This window comes from Cinclus cinclus, chromosome 6 (genome assembly GCF_963662255.1).
Source record: "Cinclus cinclus chromosome 6, bCinCin1.1, whole genome shotgun sequence".
NCBI lineage: Eukaryota > Metazoa > Chordata > Aves > Passeriformes > Cinclidae > Cinclus > Cinclus cinclus.
In genome coordinates, this window is record NC_085051.1 from 38,394,544 (window position 1) to 38,421,180 (window position 26,637).

The 26,637-nt window shown below is 36.9% G+C and overlaps 1 protein-coding gene across 4 annotated transcripts in view; it reads right to left on the reverse strand.

Annotated features, from left to right (window-relative positions):
• Nucleotides 1-26,637, reverse strand: part of SLC25A21 (solute carrier family 25 member 21) — a 232,392-nt gene that overhangs the window by 13,013 nt on the left and 192,742 nt on the right. For 2 of the 4 annotated variants that reach the window (XM_062495001.1, XM_062495000.1), the window contains exons 4-6: nucleotides 11,067-11,133; nucleotides 4,731-4,790; nucleotides 2,157-2,264 (exon numbers count right to left, since the gene is read on the reverse strand). In XM_062495001.1, the coding sequence (XP_062350985.1) occupies nucleotides 2,157-2,264; nucleotides 4,731-4,790; nucleotides 11,067-11,133 (235 nt within the window). Of the gene's footprint in view, nucleotides 1-2,156; nucleotides 2,265-4,730; nucleotides 4,791-8,014; nucleotides 8,203-11,066; nucleotides 11,134-21,002; nucleotides 21,081-26,637 lie in introns of those variants that run through there. The other 2 variants (XM_062495002.1, XM_062495003.1) reach the window with 2 other exon arrangements.

Sequence of the window (26,637 nt, forward strand, 5' to 3'; positions counted from 1 at the left end):
GGACAGCTACTACAGATTATTGTAGTACTCTGATGGTCACCAAGGAAGGGATGCTGCAACTAAACGAAGTAATTGGCTAAAATTTACAAACTAAATCACCCCAGACTTTGTTTTAAATTTTTCAGTAGAGAAAAAATTAAAATGTATGAAGTGAAAGGATACGTTGGTCTTTTGCAACTTTACAAGGAACAGCTTGTTCAAAATGTAACAGTGGTTTGTTTATACTTAAAAGTGGAGGGATTTTTAAGCTAGGATAATTACATCTCCACAACTGTGAAGTAGAAATATCCAGAATATCTGCTTAGTTCACTACTGCTGGAGCAGTAATCGTTCATAATTTTTATCACATCATCTTTTTGACAGACAGATCCTCTCACACATTGCTTTTTCCTACTTACAGTCTCTCTCCTTCCAGGATCCTAAACATTTTACTCTTGCTCTGCATTATCTGTTTAGTGGTTTTGCTGCCCAAGTTTAAAAAATGTCTAGACTGGAGACTTGCAGCAAATAAACATGTCTTTCATATGCATTAAGAATCAAACAGGAGCTTACCAAACATTTAGAAATTTATTCTGGAAGAAAATGCTTTTCTGGATGAGTTATGGAGTAGGTACCAGTTACTCTGTGACATTTGGAAATCAGTAGATGTATTTTTCCAGAATGCACCTGAGGAGCTTGGCCCAAACAGATTATGTAAATGCCCAGGTCATAAATCTCTTTACTGTGAATCCCCCAAAAGTGTTCAATTTGTGCAGCTGAGTGGCATGCAATACTTGGCATGCAAGTATTAAGCCAGTCAAAACTTAATAGTAGAATATGCAAAAATCATGTCCCACCAGGGATTCAGCCAACCTTTTCATGTGATACTTATGTGATTTGGCACTTCTACCATGATACAGCTGATTTCTCAAAAGATTTTGAAAAAGATGATTTGACAACTGTTATTTTTATTCAATGAGAAAAAAAGAGGAACTTTATTACTGTCTTCCTTCACTTTATCCTAGAACATCTTCTGCATCAAAAATTAATAGAAGCTAGTGCATTCCTGAGAACACTTGATTTTCACAAATCACTGTTTTCCAGTCTAACCTGTCTCCCCTTTCAGCAGTACCCAGAATCATGGACAATATTTTGTACAATGACTTCTTTGAATGAAACAGTATTTGAATAACAAAACTCTGAAGTGAAGCAAGAGTTTAAATTATCAATGTACTTGTTGTATAACAATTTTTCAGTTTGTGCTAATAAAAGTTTCATCCAAGAAACAGTGTAAAATACAGCAGCTGGACTCTGTCTAGGGCACAGGGCCGTGTGTTTCATGGTGAAATGAATCACTTAAAATCTGGAGTCTGCTAGGGTAAATGTGCTGTGTACAAGGGGCTCAGGTTTGTACTCCTGGATTCCTCACAATGCTGGGCTGCTGGCTGCTCCAGAGGGATGAAGGTGTGTGGGAAGATAGTTTGTCAGGATAGTGCAGAACCCAATTTTCCTCAATGAATTACAGCTGTACTGATTACTGAGAAGTGGAAACAGCCTTGCCTGCCCAATGAGGATGGGTGTTATAAAAGTATGAGTTAGCTGGTCAAGGGTAAGTTGCAGCTGGGACTTAGGGCTCAGAGGATGCTGCAGTTTGGGATGGAGGCTGCTAGCTGTGAGGAGGTAAGGGACATGCAGCTGTGTGAGGGACAGAAAGGGTTAGGTGGCCAGGTAAGGGACAGGCTGGGGGTTAGCCAGTTATGCAGCCAGAATAAGGATACTTGAAGAGAGGAGAGGAATCAGTGCTTTGTGAAGCAGCTAATGAGGAAAGGAGTCAGTGTTGCCTGAAAGAAATCCACTGAGAGATGGCATGAAAAGTATTTAATAAGGACTGGTGATGGTGCCAGTCCTGTCAGTCTCGATGTAACTACTACATGAAGGTACATCCCAGGAACAGAGTATTTACCGTGGAGGTGCTGATGCCTCTGACAATACTACGTGTATCTCTGCATATCTGAAGAAATTTTCTATTGGGTCTCTTCCTTTTTTGTTTCTGTTAAGCTTGTGTAGAAAATCATTTGCATCCACCAATATATTACAGACATTCTGCTCTAAATATGACCCTTGAAGTGCATTATGACCAATAAAGTGGAAAAAGGAGTATGAAGCAGTTTTCCTACCTCTGTGAAGGCATTCTGATTGGTCTGTAAGGTGACCTTCACTACTTCAAATGGGTTAACCACAACTGCCTCTGTCAACCCAGAGCCCAAGCCAGCAACTGCAAATGCCTAGGAAAGTTAAAATGAAAATTAAATATCAAGGAGTAAAATTTCCTCTACATCAGATTGTGAAACTGAGGGATACAATGCAAACTGCAAGACTACAGTAATGCAGCAGTATTCTATTGCTAAACAACTTTAGCCCATGATTAGATGCTGACAGTTCATGAAGACAATATGACAATAGCCATAAACCATACTCCAAAACAATCAAAACTAAATGTCATAGTGCTCCATGTCCATTTATTCTCTTTTCAGCTGGAAGGGAAAATGTGGTACCCAACTATTATTATGCAAACATGGAAAAAGAATGTCCTCATGTTATCTTTGGGTGGACTCTGAATACTAACACAAATATAAGTGCAGTCATGTAGCAATGGAAAAAATAAAGTCTCTGAATTGAGCATTAAGCATATAATGGTAACATATTAACTTTAAAATACATGTAAAAAGCTAAAATAGTTTTGTACTTAAGCAAATTGCACAAGTAGAATGTTCACAGAGTAGTTAATAATCCTAGAAAGGTTTGTATGGGAATGAGTGGCACACAGGGAAATGTCAGCATTCATTGCAAGGATGAATTAACTCCATTTACTTAGAAGCTGGTGGCATTTTAGTCATAGATATGGAGATACTCATTGCTTTTCATATTCCATCATGGCACAGCATTTTAAGACACCTTAATTTGTTTTTAACAAAAAATGTTATTAAAATATTTAGGTCAATTGAGAAAAATCAGAGGGGTTGAATTTAACAATCACTTTACACATTTATTGCCTTCACTTAACATCCCCAAACTCTATAGATGCTGAGAAAAAGTCCCAGGACCAAAATACATTATAATGAGTACATTTGCTGAAATTCAAAGAAACCGATAGTAAGGGAAAAAAACAATAGTGAAAAAAATTGTACTTAATACAGAGGGATTTGAGAAGTGACTCCTGAAGGCTCAAGAAAGAGAGGAATGGGAAGTTAGAAGGGTAGTGGCAAACTCTAGTCTTGTTGCCTTTGGAGAAGATTGTGTTACCAGCAAATTGATTTTTCCAGTAAGATGGGAACATTTCATTGTCAACCATGAGACTGAAGCCAGTTGGGAGATAGTGCTAATGTATGCATCTGTCTTCTAATAATAAATATTGCCTTGATATTGATATCCTTGTCTGTTGATGTACCTGGAAACATTCTGCCTGGCTAAGACCAGAACTCCCCTTAGTTTTCTTTTTCCTTCACTACTTTAGGACCAAAAATCCCTCTATAGTAACAGTACTGCACCAAAAATGTGAGGGGTTTCTGCTCCAAGTATTGCTCTATCTGCTCTACAAATCAGAGCAGATTTTAGGCAGCTATTGCATGTTTACAAGTTTTCAGCCTATTTTTCTTCCCTCTAAAAAAAGTGCTAGGGTACCACAGAACCTTCACCTCTGTTCTTTCCACTTGCTAGAGAACAAGTATCATTCTCTCTAAATACACCTAAGGATGAGAACTGCTGAAAAATACCAGATAAAATAGGAAAAACTGCAAACAGCTGTAAGGGCAGTGCAATAATTAAGAGGAAGAGGAAACTTGCTTTAACCTAGTTAATAGAATTCCATGACCATTCACTCACTACAATTAAAGGGAGTTATAAATGGAAGCAGTAGTCTTTTAAAGGGTATTTTGAAAATTTCTGAAACTTAGAAATTACCAAAACCTTTATAGCACTGCCTTAAAGAGATCAATTGTTTCTTAAAGTTGTGATGTCATCATTGTGAAAAATAGATATTTACTATGCCTTACATCCTTACGCCACAGGAAGCAGTAGTTCTTATAAAAAGTACTTTACTCCTAATATATAAAAGCAGAATTAAGATCTACCCATGAGAATGCAGATTACACATGCAAGCTACATCTCAGCAGTAAAACATTTCTGTGTATATGTATGCCCTGCATTTTGTTTTTAAACCAGTTATTTCTTGGGATGAATTCCTAACTCCACTGATGATCAAGAGACTTTTTCCATTTACTTCAAGTAGCAATTTCTTATCAATAACTTATGTTTCTTTTATAAAATTTTTCAAATAAGACTGAGATCTGTATTTTTGTTATAGTTGTACTGTGGCTTGGAGAACAGTACTTTGAGGTTGAAGTGCTGAACTAGACACTATGACATGAATAAAGAAATATTGATAATGTTCAACTTTTTTGTTATTTTGCAAGAATGAAGAATGACAAGCTGTGTCCAGACTCTTCCATGGTGGCTGTTGCTATCCACGTTAACAAATGTTATGATGTTATAGGGAATTATTTTATATAAAACATAATTTATCAATTTTGATAAATTCTTATAAATGTTTTCAAGGGACAAGTCTTTTGAAAAACTCAGGATTGAGCTGGACCCTTTAATTTTGGGCTTCTTCTATGGGAGGAAGCAGATGAGACATACTGTTCAGCAGACACATACTACATTAGAACATGAAGCTCTGTATCCATACATACCAGTCCTGGTGGCAATGACACATATCCCAGTAGCTTCTTGTATTGTTCGAAGGTAAAAAACTGTGAATAGAAGGTCAATTGAAATGGAATTGAAAAAAAAAAATTGGTAACTTATGCCAATTATTAAAAAGCAGACTACAATGGAGTTTCACTACCTCATATCCTGTGCAGCTTCATTCAGTTCTGCAAAATAAACTTAAGCCACTTTTATTTCACGCTCTCTGTAGCAGTGTTAGATGTGCAAGAGTAGACAATCATATACTAGTTTAAATGTAGTAGCAGATATATCAATTTTCCCAAGATATCACCCTCTTATCCTTCATGTGCTGCAATCACTTTTGCATTTCTCAAACACTAGTCTGCTTCTCATCAGAGAGATATAATTGTGAATTTTGAAGATTGAAAGTCTGTCATTTTTATGATCTTCTACTGTCAACAGGCACATTTCTTTTTCTGCTCCCTCTTCACAAATAAATCTTTCAGTCAATTGTTTGCTTTCAAACAGTGGCTCTTTGATATTCTGAGCATGTGCAATTTCAGAGTGGGTGTCTTGAAAGCTGTACTCTTCGGTGTTTAAATTTCAAGAAAGAAATAAGATCAGCTTAACCTGCACCAACATGGTGAACAGCAACCAACTGCAAATGGCTCGCTTTGGAATCTACCATTTCTTGACATCCAAACCCATTAATTTTAAGAATACTTTCTGTGAATTCTTGTAAAAATAAAAGCATAATAAATTAATGAATTTGCTCTTCCAAGAAGGTTTAGAATAACTCTGACTGCACTGAAGTCAGTAGGAAGCTTTCTGTTGGCATAGTGAAACAGACTTCCACTGCCTAGCTCCTTGTCTGCTGACACGAAGTCTAAGAATGCATGGGTCAAGATACACTCTAAAGAGTATATGGGGCGTTTCACAAATTATTAGGAAGATGCCCTCTGAAATACAGCACACAGTCTAGGTCACTATTTAAAAAACAACAACTCAGATGACATCATATTAAAAAAAGGGTCTACCAGGACCATTAAGGAGAACTTAGAGATTATTTTAAGAAAGAAGACTGCAGGAGAATAAATGCTTTCCTTGTTTAGCTTGCAAAAGAGATGCTGTGAGAGAACGAAAAACAAGGAAGATATGTAACATAAAGAAACAAGGTGTAAAAGCAAAATGTACTCATAAGTAGAATGTGGTTGCAGATCCGATGAAGCTTTCTTGCAACAAAAAGAGTAGAGTCCTGAAACAGCCTTCCAATAAGAACAATGGGGGGAAAATCTATGACTTGTAGGGGAGAGTTTGATAAGTTTATGAAGGAGATCATAGAACAAACCCCACAGTGCCTTAAATTCATATTCTGCAAACTTGTTGCTGAAGCGACTGAAAAAGCAGCCCAGTTGCTATCACACAAGACAGATCTGAGTGCAGTGAAAATGATCTTCTAGCATGAGGATGGCAGAACTTGTTGGCTAAAAAGAGTAGGTATCTGAATTGTGGGTAAAACCAAAAATACTGGAGGTGTTATTCCACATAATTTTCACACATGGAACAACACAAGGCTCCTAACCACAGCTCATTATTTGTGAGACCTGTAATCTGTCTAAGAAATATTCACATCTTTGCATACAAAATAAAGTGGCTTTTACACAGCGTGTCTGGTATGATGGGAATGAAGAGCAAAAACCTGTCACAGTTCCACCAAGGGTGCACCAGTGCAGGTTCACATCTCCTAGTACAAGAGCTGTCACATCCCAGTCTAACAAAAGCAAATAGCCATAACTTTTAACTTTTCTGTCTGCTTTCCAATGTTGACCTGTAGCATTTGATTAGTTCAGAGCAAGCAGGTTCAAATGAAGGTGGGATCCTTGGAAAGTCTGTGAGTTTTGTGACCACAGGGGAGGCTACAATCCCTCCACACAGCATCTGCCCATGCATGAGACAATCAAACTGTTTCACCACAAGAGGAAGACAATGAGCAATGAGGCCAATGGAGATATGGGAATCATAAGAAACTAAAGGAAATAGAGTTTTTAAGACAAGACAGAAAGACTGTGTGGCCTGTGCTGAGTCTCAGCCAAAGAAGACAAGCTCTGCTCTCCATGGTTCTACAGACCTATCAGAACAAAACAGCTGTTCCATAATCCACGTGTACAGGAACATAAATAATAAGCACTATGTTTTCATTTGAACTTGTTTAGAACCTTGTCCTATGGCAAAGTCAATAAAATTTTTCAATCAAGACCTGCTTCAAATGAAAAGTCACTGGAATAATACCAAAACCATCAGAGAACTGTTTGTTAATGTGTTAATAATGCCACTGTTTTAAAGCAAGAGGGAATACGTATTCATAATGCAAAATTGGGTTGTTAAATTCTGAAAACTCATGGGCTGATACTCTGGTCACTGGACAGATATTTTTTATACCCTCAGTTGAGATTATTGTATCATTTTGCAGAAAAGGCCCTAGAACTGGGGCCCAGATTTTAACTACCCTCCAAAGAGTGTACAGATTGAACACTAATCTTGCAAGTATCTTGCAAATATGTTTAAAATTTTTGTATTGGCCTTGACGATAACCAAAAAAGACAGAAGTGTTACTTAAACCCTAGCTCTATTTTTTTGGACATCTGAAGGTATAATAGAGGTAAAAGTCAGACAAAGTGGGAGGGTAAGCTGCTTCACTGAACTAAATTAATTTCTTATTGTGATAAAATTTGCTTTATTCTCTCTCCAGCATCTTTCTAGTCATTGTTACCCTCTTAACCTTTAATGGAATTTCTGGTATTCCTTAATGTTTTCCATAGTGCTACAGATCTGTAAAATAGTTGTAATAAAGGAAGAATTACATTACCTAGTAATTTTTTTGGTCTTTAAAATGTTACCTTAAAAATCAATAGCTTCCTAGAGTCATAAATAAAATAACTCCTTAATAGTAACTCTGGTTTAAATAATTTTTAAAAGAAAAAAACAAAGTAGCAATAAAGTTTAATATAAATGTTGCTGGGTGTACTAGAATGGCTAGCATACATACAATTTTGCAAAAAAAAAAAAAATTTCATACTGTATCATATGACTTTATGTAAAGTATGTCCACCCAAAATGTTTTTAAAAACAGAGCGTAATTTGTCTTTTCCTCTACAGTTGTATTAAGTTAATAGCTTTATGCAAAAAAAAATAATTCTCAGAATAAACGTATTTAAAACATTCTTTTGTGTATATAATAACGAATATTGTCCATCTGGCAAAGATACACTTTAATTGAAGTTACACAGAAAATAGCCAAAGTACTTACCAGATGTCTCAATAACTCTAAGATAAAAATATATGCTTGAAACAAGATGTCTGGGAACACATGAGCAATATAAATTTGCCCCAAAAGTTCATCTGTTAACCATTGTATTGGCATCATCATTTCTTTCCTCCAAGTTCAATCTAACAGAAAGTTATAAACTTTGACTTTTCATCTTCCAGAAATACCAGCTTTCTTTTTAGAAGGGAAATAAAAAGAAAGAAAGAAATAGCAAGACAGACATGAGAACACAGTTGAGTAAAAATGAAGCTGTGTCTTCAACACTTAACTTTTAAAAGTTATTAAAATAACTTCACTTTAATAGCTTTATTTTTACTTGCAAAAATGCACACCAGATAAATACAATATTCCAGTAGCACAAGTACACTTCTTCTTAGTACAAAATCTCCCTTGTCTATTCTCTACACACTTTTAAGATACTATAACTAGAAGCTTTCAAAAAAAGTTCATCACAAACACAAAAAAAGCCCTACTGGAACCTAGAGAATTCCTCTTTTCTTTTTGTGCTTTCTCAAATCTCAGAATCATTGGCCTGAATGTAGTCTTCCTCTAAATCTCCGTAGTCATTTAGGCAATGGAGAAGGGGCAGCTTGAGGCTGGTTTAGATGAGGAATGCTATTAGAAGAATAAAGGATGGAGAGTGGGCCAAAGGAAGCAACACGGAAAACTTTTCCTTTGGGTTCATAGCAAAATAAGGTTAGTAGAAATTTGAGATAGGCTGATTCTCTCCAGGTCAAGGCATGGGTACAAATTCCACTTTGGATATTAAAAATTGTACTGGCCTATAACATCTCACATTGAATTGTTTCATTATACAGGTTCTTACAAGGACATTATTGTTCAGCCCTGTTCTGTCACTGAATTCTTCTAATGCAGAATACAGCTGATGTCTCAAGGTAAGTTAAGTCATCCTGATGTCCTTGGAACAGCAGTAAATTTACAGGAATAGTGTAGCTAATAAAAAAATTCAACTGTTTAATTAAAACCCTCACATGCTTAACATTTAAGCTTGATTCTCATGTTTGCAGAAAACTCAGCTCTCACTTAAATGTCCAAGAACTAGGTAGAAAGCATCCCACTCAGAGAGGAAAAGGAAGACATTAAAGGAACTGTGAGCTTATGATGTACAAGAGTTTGAGAGAACTGAGTCTGCTTAGCCTGGAGACAAGAAAGCTAAGGTGATTTAAGTTCTGTCTTCTACCATCCAAAGTTTATACAGAAGAGAGTCAGACTTTCTCAGAGCCTGACAGCAGAAGCATGAGAGGCAACACACAAAGGTTGCAACAGGAGGATTTGGACTGGAAGCAAAAAATTCTTCACAGTAAAATAGTTAAGTACTGGAGGAGGGGCACAGAGAGGCTGCAGTCTCCATCCTTTAAGATTTCAGAACACACCTAGACAAGGCATCTGAACAACCTGGTCTAACCATGAAGTCAGCTCTGCTTTAATCAGAGAACCCTCCCAACCTAACACCTTTTTATGACTCTATAATTATATGGAATATCATGGGGTTTAAGCCAATTTAATAAATTTGAGTAAAGGAAAGTAATTTGAAATTTATGAATGACTCAATTTGTAGGAGCAACCAAACTTGGGTTATTATTATTTTTAACTAAATACATGCTAGAATCTGAAAAGCACAGACAGATTTACTTTATCCTGTTTCAAATGAAATTAGAGAGACAGAGCAATCATCATAATATGAAGAAAATTAATTATTAGGAATATTCTAAATATCATCCATCTATTCTTCAGTGCCACTTTGCCATTAAACAGGACTTTAGTTTTCCTGGTTTTATTAAATAATTTAGAGATAAATGACATATGTCACTTGCATCTAAAATGCCAGTGCAAACAAGAAGATGACATTACCAGAACTCCTTTAGGATTCTGTTACAAGGTCACATCCTGTCACTTTATACAAATATTATTCCTCTGTAAAGGAATTGGAATGTGAATGATTAATTGCAGACTAAGGACCAGAATCATATGCAGCCTTTTTAGAAAGAAACAACAAAAAAGAAAGAAAGAAAGAAAGAAAGAAAGAAAGAAAGAAAGAAAGAAAGAAAGAAAGAAAGAAAGAAAGAAAGAAAGAAAGAAAGAAAGAAAGAAAAAGAAAGAAAGAAAGAAAGAGAAAAAGAAAGAAAAAATCAAGACATTCTGTATAACTGCGTTTAGACACATTTAGTGCAACTATGGAAACTTCAAAGTTTTGAAATAGAAGACTAAGAAACATTTGCTCTTAACACAATGGCTGCTTTGATAGATTTAGAACTTTAGGATGATGTGATTAATAATTAGGTTTTAATTAAAAAGGATGAATGGCTCAACTGAAAAAATGGCTATATTGAAGCATTTTGCTTAGGAATGTCACTAAAATCCTATTGTACAAATCAAAATAAAGGATAATAAAAGAAAATCAGATCATCATTTGACAGAAAATACACTTTGATAGGCTAGCATCTGTAACTGCAAGAGAGCTGGAGTAAAACGTTTTGCACAATGAGGAGCTGTACCCATTACGATCTTCAATCCCTTAAAAAGTTAGGAGTATGGAGCAGAGTGCTCTTTGGAGCACAAGAAAACTGGGCAGCACTTCAAACCTACTAAATAAGTACTTATTAGTGGCTTCTTTAATGGTGTCTTGTGTTAATTTATTAAGCTGTTAGTTCTTTTGCAAGTTACATGGCACTTTCAGTAAAACAAAATATTTAAACCAGAGGCAATTATGAGGCTAAAATATAACAAACTATTTTATTAATTCTGACAATATAAAATAATTGCACCTTTTTTTTCAGTAACATTTGATACACAGGTCAAAATTAACATTTACAACCCTTATCCTACATTTCTTAATCAAGGACAGTTTTTATTGTGCTATCAACAGGAAACTTTCCTCCTAGTAAAAATCAGAGGATTAATATGCCAAATAAGTTTAAGATTCTAATCTCAGTCAGTGGGGGAGAAATAAAATGTTTTACAGCTGCCACTGTCCCTACTTATATTTTTAAGAGAGGAAGCGTGGGGTTTTTACCTTCACTGCCCTTTTGGGTGTCTCAGCCAAGACAGGAGGAAGTATTCCTTTGTAGAAGCCAAGTAATCTATCGAAGAAGAAAAAGAAATTGTTTTTGTATGGATAAACAGCATATCAATACCATACTGCCAATTCTGTTTTTGCTTTTGAGTAAAGCAACTAACCTTCCAGCATTTCCAGGCATACAGACAAATATGTATGCATGTATTTCTCTGCTTACTTGCTAAACAACTAATGTGCTACCTGTTATATCATGTGCTGGTGAGATGGTATAAAGAAATCAGAAATGAATATGTAAAAATTCAATCAATTTTTTTCTGAAATACAAGAAATTGCATTTAAGATGTAAGGAACATTTTTGACAATGAAAAAGAAGTATTATTTCATCGTTTTAATTTGCTTAGCACAGCAATGCTTATATTAAAAACTGAAGTCACAAAATACAGATTTAGAAGAAACTGTGATTTGAGCAAGTTGCATACAAAAACACTGCTCGTTCATCTTCAGATGCTAGGTCTGAAATATTTTAAAGTTTAGTTTTAAACATGACTCAAAATGTTATGAAGCTTTTTTCTTTTAGCAACTTAGTTTTAACTGAAGTTACCTATTCAGAGATCCATGACAGAACACATGTATTTAATCTTGGAAAAAACTATGTGGGCAACATCTTGTTGCTGTATGTGTGAATATATATATACATATATACACACACACACACGCATATATATATGTGTGTGTATATATATATATACATTATATATATATATATATATATTTGCATTTGCAGGCAGCCTGAGCTCTGCTCACAAGGCCAGTGTAGATACATAATGCTGGGTCTTGGGAATGCTTTAAATGACAAGCAGTTTTCAAAATCCCCATGTTGGGTAGAAACAGACACAGTATTTGTCTTCTAGTTCTGCACACTAACCTGGATAGTGCATGGTGAGAGTTCAGAAAGGGACCTAATGGAATCACCAAGAAGAATCAGAGATGTATCAAGGCTGGAAGAGACCTTCAAGAACACCCAGTCCAGCAATCAACTCAGCATTATCACTGTCATCCCTAAACCACGTTACCCAGTGCCAGACCCAGACACCTCTTGACTACCTCCAGGGATGGTGACTCCACCACCTTTCTGGGCAAACTATTCCAATGTCTGACCACCCTAATAGTGAAAAAGTTTTTCAATATCTAATTTGCATTGTCCTTGTCTTAGCTTAAGGTCATAAGTTACTTTGTTAGCCAACAAGAATATATCCTACAATTTATCCATCTTCAGAATGGATACACATTCAGGACTGTAAGAGGATTCTGTCTACAGACAAAAAAAATACTTAAAGCGAAGCATTTGTGGTTTTTTAAATGTTGAAGGGTAGTGATGTTGGAATGTAATGATTCACCTTTCTAAAGTAGCCTATTACTTGGAATATTTTTGCAGAGTGTGTAAGAGACACATCATCAATAGATTCTCCTATAGTTAATCTCTACATGTCAAAAGAAAACAACAAAACTCATATTCTCCACATGAATTTAAAATGCTATAGGATTTTTCACATCCTTCTTTGAATGCTTCTCTGGAGTTCTCTGCTTAGGTTTCTCCAATATAAATAAAATAATTTAGACCTTGTAAGATGCTCCGGGTTGGGCATATTGCTTATCCTTACTCTGAAGAAAGCAATGTATGAACTCCAGTCCACAAGGAAAGGACACTATGAGCATTCAATAAAATGATGGTTTCATGACAAAATACTGCAAGGTAGGAGTTTAAGGAATCCAGTTGTCATCAGATTTTTAAATTTCCCCAAAGTCTTACCTTCCAAACATAAATATGCAAATATATATTTATGTATCTATTAACGTAGATATGGATATACCTATAGATAAGGATATAACAATATAAATATACTAGATCAATAGAATAATACAATCATAGAAACATAGAATGGTTTGGTTGGGAGTGACCTTAAAATCATTTTGTTCCAACCTTCCTGCCATAAGCAGGGAATCTTCCACTAGACCTGGTTATTTTGAGCCCCATCCAGCCTGGCCTTGGTCTTTTTTCTTAGTCCTGGGCTTGCTGTAGTCTTTAATGGTTCATATATATTAAGAGCATATTGCTAATTCAGCAAGGAACTGAAATGTCAAATAACTTCAAGGAGGTGATTCATACATTTTAATACAAGTTGAGTTCAAATTGAAACTGAGGTCCAAGTAGGATCAGCTACAAGAACACAGATCCCTGCAAACACTTTCTTCCTTTCAGCTCAGTCTAAATCCCTGCAAGCAGATCTACAACAGGCAACCTGCTTGCAATTTCTACTATTCCACATGATTGGAACTGGAAAATTAATGCCCTCCACCACTTTACTCACTGGTGTAGCTCTCACTACAAAAAGCAACAGTCTTGGTCTGGATTTTTTCATTAGTAAGAGATTCAGAAGCAGAGAAATACGCAGCATGGAGCATCAAATCAGTTTTAAAAACACACCACAGCACTACTCAGCCTTACAAAATACAACAGGTTCCTTTCCCCGGTTGCCTTTTTGTACATTCAAAATGCATGCAGCTATTGGATATATAAACCTTGCTACATTTCCCCAGTCTCTGAGGATCTTAGAGAAAACTTTTCAGAGAGAATGTGGAGAGGAAAGATATACTTGGAATTTGAGCAATACATTTGTCATTTTAGCAATCTTGCAAGGTAGGTTGTAGATTCTAAATCCAGCATTATACTCCAAGTCAATGTCAAAATACCAGTGATTCATGTCACCATTAGACCAGGCAGCGGATTATTTGAAAGTTCTAAAGAAACAGGAACTGAAAATATGAAAAGCAATTATTCATTGCTTCTGAATCACAGAAAGATTGAGGATGCAAGGGACCTCTTGAGATCATCTGACCCATCCCTTTGCTCAAGGACCACCTAGAGCCAGCTGTGCAGGAGCACGTCCAGACAGCTTTTAAGTATCTTCAAAGAATGATTACCCTTTAAGGAAGGAGATCCAACAACTTCTCTGGGCAGCCTGTGCAAGTGCTCAGTTACCCTCACAGTAAAAATGTGTTTCCTGATGTTCATATGGACCGCCTTGTGCTTCATGTTGTGTCCATTGCCTCTGGTCCTGTCACTGAGCACCACTGAGAAGAGCTTGGCTTCATCCTGTTTGCACCCCTCCTTTAGTTACTTTAGTTCCCCTCTGAGCCTTCTCTCCTCCAGACAGTTCTGTCTCTTTCAGTCTTTTCTCATATGAAAGATGCTCCAGTCCTTTAATTATTTCATTGGTCCTTCAACTGAGCTCTTTGTGTTATGTCCATGTCTCTCTTGTACTGGGGAGCCCAGAATGACCCAGCACTCCAACTGTGGTCTAACCAGTGCTGAGTAGGGGAGAAGGAATTAAACACCTTCCTTGACCTGCTGGCAGCTACAGCAGCCTGCTAAAGCAGCCCAGGATATCAGGAGTCCCTTTGCTTGCAGGCCATATTGGTAGCTCATGCCCAGCTTGGTGTCCACGAGGACCTACAGGTCCTGTTCTGCAAATCTGCTTTGCAGCTGAGTGGCCCAAATATAATACTGGTGTGTGGGATTATTCTTCTTCACACACAGGACTTCATACTTCCCCTTGCTAAACTTCATGAGGTTCCTGTCAGACCATTTCTCCTGCATGTCAAAGTCCACCCAGCTGGCAGTGCAACCCTCTGGTACACCAGCCACTCCTTCACATTTGTATAATCAGTAAACTTTCTTCCCCTGTGGAAGCAAATCTCTTCATGGAAAACAGACAAGAAGGAGTTAAGGTCTATTCCTATGGAACACATTAAGTTAAGAAATCTAAAAACACATGAAACTTTGAGGATATACATCCATATATGCAATATGTAATTCAGTAAACATGGTAAGAACTAGCTCAGTATTTAATTATGAGCTGTGGTTTAGGATTTTTTTCCCTTCCTGATTTGAAATAGAAACAGAAAAAAGGTTAGTAAGCACAGCCAGTGAGATAAAAGGAATAAATGAAAGGAGGAAGTAGAAGACAATCCCATCCCATCACTGCCTATTGTCAACTGACTAATTTTTTGCATAAAGTGGAGTTGCTTTGAGAACCCCTTGTGCCTGAGGAGGAGGACAAGCAGCTGCCCCCAACTTTTATAAATAACATTTTACCCATTAAAGATAGTTCTTTCAGTCTTTGCAGAATGAACCATTTACTTAATTTACTCTAATTATAAAAATTCTAGCATGATAGTAACAAAAACTCGACTGGCATTGCCAGTCAAAAAGTACATACACACACAATGATCTTATGTTTTGCTTGGCCAATTGAGTTAGCCTCTTTGCTCACAGAGTACATCATTTTTCAAAGTCATATAATGAACAGTGATGACATTTCACATTTGAGAGATATTATCACCTGGACTCAAGCCTTCCTTCAAAAAACTGGTGTTCAGAAAAATTATGAAACAGCAGCAACAGCAATCACTGCAGGGTCTGATAGAAGAAAGAGGAGATGACATCATATCCCTAGCTAGAGACACTGGAAAGAACATATAAATTTCTAACAGAAACACAGCTACATCTTATTTTGTTTCAGCATTAAGGGTCTAAATGAACATCACCATTCAATTGTATTCTGGGCAAGAGCCCAAACTCATCTTTGCAGCAGTTGATTTTGAAACATTACAGTCAATCACATCTTCTCAATTTGTTCTTGCAGGCTTTCCCTATCCTTCTGGTTTCCATTTCTTGTTTGGAAGCCTTGAGTCATTCACCCTGGCAAGATGACCAACCTAAATCAGTTATTTTCTCTGAATTATACTGAAATTGCGATCTTGCTTAGCTTGTTGTTTTCTTCCTCTGCCTTTCACATAATTTTCTCTTTAAGGATCTAATAAAGCTGATTGAAGGCATAAGCACAATATTCCCTTTCTTTCGTTGCTGTCAAACCCAAGGCATTTACCCACATTGTTTTATAATTGAAACAAAAAACCTCTTTCGTCCAATTCTGCTTTCATTACCTCTGCATTATCCCAAGAATAAATAAAAGACCTGGCTTCCATGACCACATCAGTTACACAGAACAAATGCACAACTTTCAGGTTTTACAAAATGTTTTATTTAAACAAATGGAAGGAATTTTGAAGACATGATTGGTAAAAAGGTGGGTGCTGTTCAAAAAGAAGAATATGTCTAAATATAATTAAATTTGCTTAAAATTTCATTTATATCAGGAAAAAAGTGCCTTTCAATTTCAAGCTATGAAGCATGTTGTGAATTTATTACTAACAGAAAATAAATAATTGGACACAGGGTAATATTACTTTAACACAACTATAGTGTGAAGTGATCTTTGTGTTTACCTAGCTGGGTATTTAAAAGATTTTAAATTCCCAGAAGTTTCAGAAAAACAAGCAAGTGCTTAGTGAGGGCAGGCACAAATTACTACCTACCACTGAGAAGAAGGGATTTCTATTTAGCCATTTATTTTGAGAGCTGCAAGCCACTAACCAGTTCACACATGTAGTCCACTCTCAATCCCAGAATTTACAACCATGTGCCCAGCTGAGGGGTTAGGCTATAGGGAAGGCTGAGTATCAACTGGGACAGAGTTGGGCAAACTTGGAAAAATATTAAAGGTTGGATACATTCACAGAAAATCAGGCTTGGACACTCTTGCTCTCCTAAAAGCATTGTTTTTCTTGTGAAATATGGAGAATTATGTTATGTATATTATCCTACCAAAAATGTTAAATACACATCTCTATAGGAACCCCACATAAATCTATCAATGACACAGTTAGCTAAACTGGCTTCTGAATTTCTATTATGCAGCTATATTTCTTTTTTTAATTCTGTATTTGCTATACAGATATCTCCATTTTAGACTCTGGCAAAAAATGCTGGGTCCTTATTTTCATAGCATATTTCACTCTTTTTTACAAAGCTTTCATTGCAACACCTAGGAATTAAGGTAAAACATAAATACTTTTTGCAGCAAGTAAAACAGGTAACATACCTTACCCTGTGTAACACTGTTACACTGCATGCTAAAAGAAGATTAAGCCTCCAGCTATAGGAATACTAGAAGCAGACCAGTTAATGAAAGAATCTGTCAAATAAGTTAGGACAACACACTGTATGAAAAGTGACTGGTTAAAAAGGAAGAGGCTGTCCATGAAAGCTATTAAGATACTTCAGGAAAGTACTAACAGTGGAGAAGCTGGCTCAGAAGCAATCAGACTGGCCAAGAAATGGATTAATAATCAGCATCAATCCCGCTCACTTATTCAAAATGACAGTCATCACTGTATTTACTGCATGTGGGTCAGATTATGAAGTTATTATGATCCATCATCCATGTGACTCTTATTCTTACTGAGAAATGAGTCTTTCTTCCATGAGTTTTAAATCACCTCTCAATCTCTTGGTCAAAAACCTTGCTAATTTTTTGGCTTTCTAAGCTGTACTCTGAATTTTTATGAGTTGCAGGATGCACCTAAATATAAATCCCTCAAGAAACTGAAAGATGAAACCTTTTCCTTCCTTGCTTGTGTCCGTCGCAGTAAAAAGTGATAGTTAAAAAAGAATATTTGTTAAAATTTCTTTATATTCAAAAGACGGTCTTTCATACTTTTTAACTTTTATATACTGTTTACATATTTCTCACATGCTTTCTGTGTTTTGATATACCCAAGCAACTAAGAAGAAACTATCTAGGAAGGTGAAGGTGTCGTCTCACACTGTAACACACAACAGGGCCTCAAGTTTCCCACGGGTGACATCTTAAAAAGGACATCTTATTCTTGTCCCCAAGGATGATTACAAATTGGTCATTTAAATGGTACATCATTACTGTGTTCTGCTTGTCTAATATATTAATGTGAGCTAAATTATACTGGATATTTAAAAATGTACATAGGCTCACACCTGTGCCCCTGGCTCTGCAAGTGCCAAGGGCCCATGAAGCTGGACTGGCACTGCTTCCAAGGAGCAATGGGGCTGCCTGGGAGCGTGGTGGGAGCTGGCATGCAGTGAGGCAGGACCTTGCCAGCTGCTGCTCCCCTGCTGCAGCACCCCTGCAGCCAGCCCAGCAAAGCCCTTGCTCTGCAGGGCTCCCACCACTGCTGCCTCTGCCTTCCCAGCACTTCCCTTCTGGTCTGCCCCCAACACCAAAGAACGAAATACCAGTTTGGGCCACGCTTCTGAGAAGCCTTAAGCTGGTCTGTTTGATGTATTTCCTGTTGAAATCAGTGCAAATGGCAGCGTTATTATCACTGGCAGCTGGTTTAGGCTCTTACAGAATTACCTGCATGTAATCACTAGCTGGGCTGTGGAATGGGTCTACATGTCTCATTTCTTACAACTGACAGCATTTCTTCCCCCAAAGACTTTCCCTCTAGCTGCCCCTTTGTTTGCAAGACGAACAAGCTACAGACATGCCAAAACAGCTTTGCCTAGAGCTTCTGAAACAGAAAAAATTCTTCGTTGCATTTTGGATTGTCAGGATTGGCAGAATGTTTCATTTGTTCAGAAGGAGTTTTAGTTGTTCAAACACTAGAAGAGAATTTATGGGTTTTTTACCAGTACTGCCATAACTGGTACGACAGGAAGCAGTCACTGTTTTAAAGTAGCTCCACACCTATGTATATTGAAGCTAAAGAATGCAAGAAAATGATTTTTAGTTTTGATACCAGAGGGGAAAAAAACAACCAGATGTTCTGGGAGATGTGCTTAGAAATCTGTATCTGACAATAAAAAATGAAAATCACAGAGAGAATAATTAGATGTGTTTTCTGGAAAAGATTGACAGCATTTCTCCGTGCTAAAATGATGCTATGATTCATTACATGAAAAGTCATGAGATGAGCAAAATTTCTGTGCTTGCCCTGGGAATGTGTTCTACTTCAATTGGTTGTGACTTCATAAAAATACAACATTAAGTTGTTTTAATTCCATCAGAAAAAATGTGGCTCAGGAAGGAAATTTTTGATTGCAAGTTAATGTTAGCCTTCATTGGAATAAGCTATACTCTTCAATATCCACATGCATAATCCCTAGGGAGTTATATGACGCCATGTATTCTTTCCCATCTGCTAGTTAAATATGAGATTCAAGAGGCTTTCAGTGTCATTATACAGATTAGTGACTCCCCCAGAGGAATCTAGGTTCATGATACAGTGAATAACTCACAATGATATTCTGAAGACCAACATTTAGAGATCATTTTGTATTTGTATGAGTTTTGCACCTGCAATTATTTGTGCTTGTAATTTAGGTTACTTAGATGTTTTTAACTTACAGATGCAATCAGTGATGTAGATATTTAAACTGAATTGAACTTAAGGCAACCATAACTGCAGGTGCAAAATTTTGTCTGCGATTATTTGAATTCATAAACACATCCATCTCCTGAAAGTAAAACCAAAGTAAAATTAGGCCAGCAGTGGTTTTATATAATATATTTAGCAAACTAAAAAATCATGCATAATTTTCCCAATTTTCAAAAAAAGCTCACGACCACTCTTTTTAGCATTAAAAAGAATAGGGCATCACTAAATATATACAAAGATGAACTAAGCAACTTGTTTTCATCTTTTAATATCTTGACCTTTGGGGTGTTTTTCTTATCCCCTTAACAGTGTCTGTAGCAGGAAAATAAGGAAAGATCCCTGATTTTGTAACAGCAATACCGTTGATAGCTGCACCAGTACAGAGCAAAAGTGTAATATGCCCTGAGATCAAAGTGTGCAGAATTTGTAGCACTATTCAGGCAGTGAACAGAACACTGAACACGTACACATACTGGTACTTGAATTTCCACCTGGCAGGCAGTTGTGGCATCTAGACATGCCATGGGAGTGAAAGGCATTACTACACAGATGTGTGAGGAAGCCTGGATGAATGGCAACTAACCTGCCTAAAGACAGACAAATACTTGTGTTTGTCATAAAATACAGATGTTCTTATATGAAAGTTATCAGAAAAGTTTTAAGTACTTGGGAGCAAGAAAGCAATTCCTTGAAAAATTTCCTACACTTACAGCTACTGTCCCTAGGTAAAACAGCAGTGTCACAAATCATCTCCTTCACCTTTGCAGGGCCATTGTGCAGTGTGATACAGTGTGGGCACAGGTGTAAAACCCAGCTCCAGCCCCTAGTTCCACGCATCTCATCCCAGCCCAGGTTACACTGCTTAAGAAAATTCTGTCATATGAAGATCTACATTACACACTGACAGTCATGGATGCAGTTGCAATGCCCAAAAGGACATGTCCTACTCCATATGCACCTAAAACATCCTAAAAATACCATATGGGTTAGTACATTTTCCTCAGTGTTACTCTTATCTTAGAACAAGAATAGTTTACAGTTAATACAAACTTAATTTCCTTTTTTTAAAATCACAATACATTTTAAGCATGAAAGGTCCCTTTTCAGTCAAGATGCAGTAATGTTTTCAAACAGATTCTACTACCTTCAGTATTACAATAGTCCCACACTGTGATGACATTTTGCTTGTCCTTCTTGCACAATTTACAACATAAAGCACTATGATGTCATGTGATTACTTTGTAAGGTGACTAACCTTGACTCTGAGTTTTTCTAAGAGAAAACTGACCAGGAAGGTGAGGTTAAATGACAAAGAATTTAAGAGGATTTACCAAAGTATTAAAAAGAAAAATATGACTGTTAAACTATTAGAAACAGATTTTTTAAGGATTTGCACCAGGGATATACCATTATGATGAAAATCCTGCTACAAGATTATGACACAGAGCTGTGTAAATAATTTTTGAGACCAAATCAACAGGCAAGGCAGATGTATGAAGAATAGTTTAGAAGTTACTGTCCTAAGTATTATTAATTGCTAATTATCCTAATTCTTCTTATTATTTCTTTTTATTATTCAGTGATCTGCTCTTGTTTTATGTAGTCTTGTCTTACCTGACAACAGTGTCCTCATCTGCACAGACATCTGTAAGGAAACTTGACATGCAGTTTTCTTAAAAAGTAATGGAGTCTTGTTTCTAAGTGATGTGGCAGTTGGTACTGGATTATTTATTTTTTAAAAAAGCTTGCAATGTGTTCTTTGAGCGGCAGACCTGCCTCAGCAGGTTTAACCTGAACATCTCTTTTGAAATGTTTTCTTTTTCTCAATATACTCTTCTGATCCAGCACTCTTCACAACTTGAATTCCTCCTCAGAAAAGAAATTTTGCCACTTGGGCATTGAATAAACAAAACAAAACAAATGAACCCTCCCTCCTAAGTTACTTTTAAAAGCATAAAAGGTATTTTACCTTGAAAAAATGAGCAATACATTTAATATAGCAATTCAAGTAAATACAACGTGCTATTTTACAGTCTACATAATGATTTCTTTTTGTTTCAAAATTTTCTGCATTTCATGACTTAAAAGTACCTTTTTAACCACCAACATGTCAAAAAGAAAGTAATTTTTGATCAAACTTGCTTTTCTTCTAGATCTCTAATTTTCTCTGAGTTTCCATAAGATAATCTTTTTTCCTTTGTAACTCACAAACATGCCATGAGGCTTGCTTGGTAACCAGCTTTGTGCTGGATCTAGAATTCAGACAGATTAGCCAGAGATCACCATTGCACCACCACAACAGCACTGTTTGCCATCATCTCACATCTGAGTGTAACTGCAATTTGCAACCACGTTACTTCGCTCTTCACCATCATCAGAGAGCATTACAAAGTCGATATAAATGACACTGGACACGACTCAAGGAGTGCCTGGTATTCTACAGAGTTGATGTAGAGTCGTGTGAAAACCTTATCTATGGACAGTACAGTTAGCAAGGACATAAGAACACATCTATGTTTTCTTAACTGCAGTGACAGGCTGCTTCCTTGCAAACAGCTGCGGAAGACAGAAAGTCTCTGCTACAAGCTGTTTTGCAAGATGAGGGTGGGCAGAGACCTCCAGGTGCAATGATTTGGGTTGTAATTGTAGCAGGTCTTGTACGAACACATGGTAAAGTCGTTTGGAGTGCCGGGCATTCATAGGCAACGCTCAAAAAAAAAAAAAATCCAATATAAGGCAAAAATGCTGAAAATGCCATGAGTCTCAGTGACCTTTTAATTAAATGTGTGTCTATAGTTCAAGAAGAACTGCATAGTCAATTATTTTGTACTGAAACTATGTAAAAACTGGCAACATGGCAAAAAACCCCTGCAAAACTCAGCAGTGTTGTCAACAGCCTTGAGTTCTCATTTTGGATTACAAAAATTCAGACAAGGACATCACCTGAGGCCAGCTGAAGATCATTTAAAAAGCTGCATAAATAAAAAACTGGAGAACTCATAAATTGATAAGCAGTAGTATTTCTGAAAGCTGTATTTTATCTTAACTTTTATTCTTTCATGATGCACTGGTTGGTTTATGGTGAGTTCTTCCTCCAGGGAAGAACATATGTTTCAGTAAACAAATTTTCCCCCTTTCTCTTGTAATAGGGAGTGGCAGAGCTATGGACAGTTCTCCAGTGATTCACTTCTTACTGAAGTGAGAGTAGCCCTCTTTATTTTAATAGCATTTATACCACATCTTTTGCAAAGACATTTTGAGAGACTTCTGAGCACATAACTACCCCTTTGCCTTCAAAGACGATATATTCCTTAATTTTTTCTCTAAGCATCCAAGACCTTTTTGTACCTGTGGTTCTCCCTTTACATTTTTCTGCTTTTTTATCTATGAAGGCTATAACCCCAGATCCAAGTTAAAAATCTTGTTACCATTTGTTTTCCATAGACAGAACAGAGCACGGTAGTGCTATATTCAGGCTTTAAGCAAAACCAGTGAATCTAACTTATGAATACTGATATATGTCTGTTATCCCATACAGATCTATACCACTAACAAACACAACCAATCTTTCATGAATTCCACATTTTGATTCAGGGTTTGTAACAGAAACTATTATTTGGTTTAGAGACACTTAAAAATGGCTTAAGTATGTTCTGATAATGAGTGTCTCAAACTTATACTTGGGGATATAAAAAATAATAAATAAACAATAGAGTTGAAAGAGAAATGCAATGTTTTCCATCGTCTCCCAGGTCTGCCCTACATGGACCCCTTAGAAACCAAAAAGCAGTGCCTCTTAATGAATACTCGTACTCTGTAGGAGAAGTACATTTACCACGTATACAGAGACAGAATGAGGCAGTGCATGGAGCCCTGGTACTGCAGCTCGAGTCTGCTACCATTTGAGCTAAAGCAGAACTACATTAGCTGGCACTAACAGCAGCTCATTTATCCTGGCTTGCAGGCAAGCTGTCGTAAGGCAGCAGCACAGCACGCACACAGCCACAAGTGCTTTTCAAGCAAAATGAGTAGAGAAAGAAGCTAAGGAGAAAAATTCTACCTTGTATTAAATTTAATATATATACCTGTCTAATTAATTCATTTTTCAAAGTTATTTAAGCTGCTGGGAATGCAGCTTTGCTACGAGACATTATATTCAAGTGGTACTATATCACAGCAAGTCAAGCACATAGAATCATCTTAGAGATGACAGATAATAAAGTAGCACTTTAGATTTTCAGCTTATTCACTCTGTATTTGTTTGTGATGATGTGGTAAAATTTGCTTTGGATCTCATTTTTAACCATTTTACTGGACATCTGGTGTTTGCTTCTTAAAGTTTCACTATTACCAGGGTCACTGTAATTCTATAGCACATCTGGGCCAAATTCCCTGGCAGTTTTTAGTGAATTCTGTGGCAGTGGAAACATCTGTTACTGTGCACAGATCCACACACAGAGAATTGTGAGGAGCTGCAAAATTTTCTTGGACGTTTTGCATTTTGGTGTCCAGGAAATTACCCACTGGTAATGGCTGATCTTTTAGTTAGTCGTTTTTTTTTTTTTTTTTCTCTTTTTTTCTTAATCTTCTGTGGGATATGTCCAAATCAAGTAAAACCACATAGATTCTAATCACTAACATTTTATTTTCATCAGTTATTAAAGAAAACAGTGGTGCCTCAGTCATCATGTTTTCAGAAGTACACATAGCCTTTGGAAATATTTTCTTGGAAGTGGGTGAACTGATGCAATGTGAAACTGGCCTAGTCACCAAAATTGTTGAGAACTGCAAACAAAGCCTAGGCCTGAAGACTTGAAGAGAAGTTTTGCAAAACTTTGTCTTGCAACAAAGGACCAGGCACAGTATAGCATTAATTCATATATTTTAAGGTAAAAATAAAGATTTAAAAAGTGGAGCAGTATCATACATCTGCTGTTTGTGCACGACCAGCTTTTGTGTTTAAAGCCTTTAAGCACTTAGTTATAGTATAATCTTAAGTTTCAGCTATTCTTTTTTAAAAGATAGAATAAAAAATACTAGTTGTTACAATGAACAGCCTGTGAGAATGCATGTTCTGGAATAAATAGTTTCTTATTCCCTAGATCCTTGTAGTACTTGTGCCAACTGGTTAGGATAAAATCAGTATGTTACAATTGCCTGGATCTGATCCAAAACTTTGCTTGAAAAACAACAAAAACCCCAACCAACAAACCAAAAAAGAAAATCCTAACGCCAGGTTTCTTTCCAGTAGTGTAACACATCACTGATTAAATCACCAGAGAAGTAAACTCTGTTTGTTCTGTTACTTGCTGAGTGACTGAGCAGTTCGTGTTGTATGTGCTTGGATTAGCAAAGTAAAATATCCTCTACATCTCAGCCTAATTCCTAATCTGAATTAAAAACTAAATTCTTGAAAATTATAGTAAAGATGGAAGGAAGGAAGGAAGGAAGGAAGGAAGGAAGGAAGGAAGGAAGGAAGGAAGGAAGGAAGGAAGGAAGGAAGGAAGGAAGGAAGGAAGGAAGGGAGGGAGGGAGAGAGAGGGAGAGAGAGGGAGAGAGAGGGAGAGAGGGAGAGAGGGAGAGAGGGAGAGAGGGAGGGAGGGAGGGAGTGGGGAGATGACAGGACAAGAGCAGAAGAAGCTAAAATGTTACACCTGCGATGGATGTGTAATGAGCCTTTATGGCTTGAACTTCTTTTCAGGGTGACTGAAGGTATACTCAGTAGGGATAAAACCCCCTTCCACTCTGCTGTATTTGTTCTCATACAGATTAAACACAACACTGGTCTTGAAGACAGGGAATATGAGCAGCAGTCTAGGTGGAATGCAGAGAAGAGCCAGAAAGAGCCAGAGGTGATGCCTGGAACAGGAAACCTATGATATACCCTACCAGACCGAGGCAGAAATTCCTTCCTTCCCCCCAAACTGTAAATAAGTAAGACTCTGAGCCTCCAACAATAAACCAATCCCCCTTCCCCAAATGGATTTCCTTTTTATGTCAAAAGACTAATCCATGCTATCACATCTTCATCTGTATCCAATCATGCTTAAAAGGAAGGAAAAAACCCCTCTCTATCATGCTTCTAGTCAATTGTGCATTAAGAAAAACTAATCCCTCTTGATCCCTGACAGTGACTTGCTGAAGCTCTGAAGCATGATGTAAGTACAGACATTACTCTAATGCAAATGTCCAAGTGTTATGGTAGGTTCAGGGCAGTGCAAGATTTCCTGTTCTCAAAGCTTAATACAAGACAGGGGATGAGTTACGAGACTAGACTGCAAACTCAGAAGGGACTCCTTAGGATACATCATTTACTCATACAAGTTTTCACCTAGAAACTACATTAAAAAATATACTTGAAATAAAGACTCAAGTAATGGCCCAGCAGCAGAAGTTCTCCAGATGATTGTTGCAGGGCTTTTCTGTATTCAGAGAAAGCTGTGTTTGAATCCTGCACTTGCTTATCAACAGATTCCAGGTACTGACCGAGGTGAGCAAAGCTGAAAATCCATGAGCTTCTAGGTGCCAGAAAACCTTTTCTATATGTGAAAAATATATCTATCCATAGCAGTCAAGTAACTTTTTAATATTCTCTTTCACAACCAGAAAAACTTAGCCCCTCAATTTTTATGACGCAAGATTTATCTTCCTGCCAGTATAGTTCTGTGGACCTCTCAAACTTCCTCAATATTTTGTTTAACATGTTGATTTAATTCAGTATTATATCAGTTGTGTTACCAAAGTTATATAGAGGCAAAATTCTGTACTTCCTTACTATGCCTGGGTTGTGTATGCTTTAGGATTGCATGATCCTTTTTGCCACGGTACAGTTCTATTAGTTCATGTTATAGAACTATCTTTAACAATTTTTTCACCCAAGACAATGTTGTCTGCATTGTTGATATAGTAAGTATAATCTCAATTTTGGTATCCCCTCAATTTACTTTGCATTTGGCCATATGAGACTGCCTTCAGTTGCACAGTGACCATGAAATTTGGTGTAATTCTAAAACAATAATCTGTTCTCACTTACTGCCCCACCAGTGAGCCTATTCAAGCAATTACTAACTTCATTAAGTGTTCGCAGGGAATAAAACACAATACCGATTCTAAAGGGATAGGCCTGGGATAAATGATACATTTAATTCTAGAGATAATGACTGCTTTGAATCATTCCCAAACCAAGCTTGAGAAAAACAAAGACTTTAAGTGATAATATTTTGGTACGCATATTTAAAGTGTGTGAAAC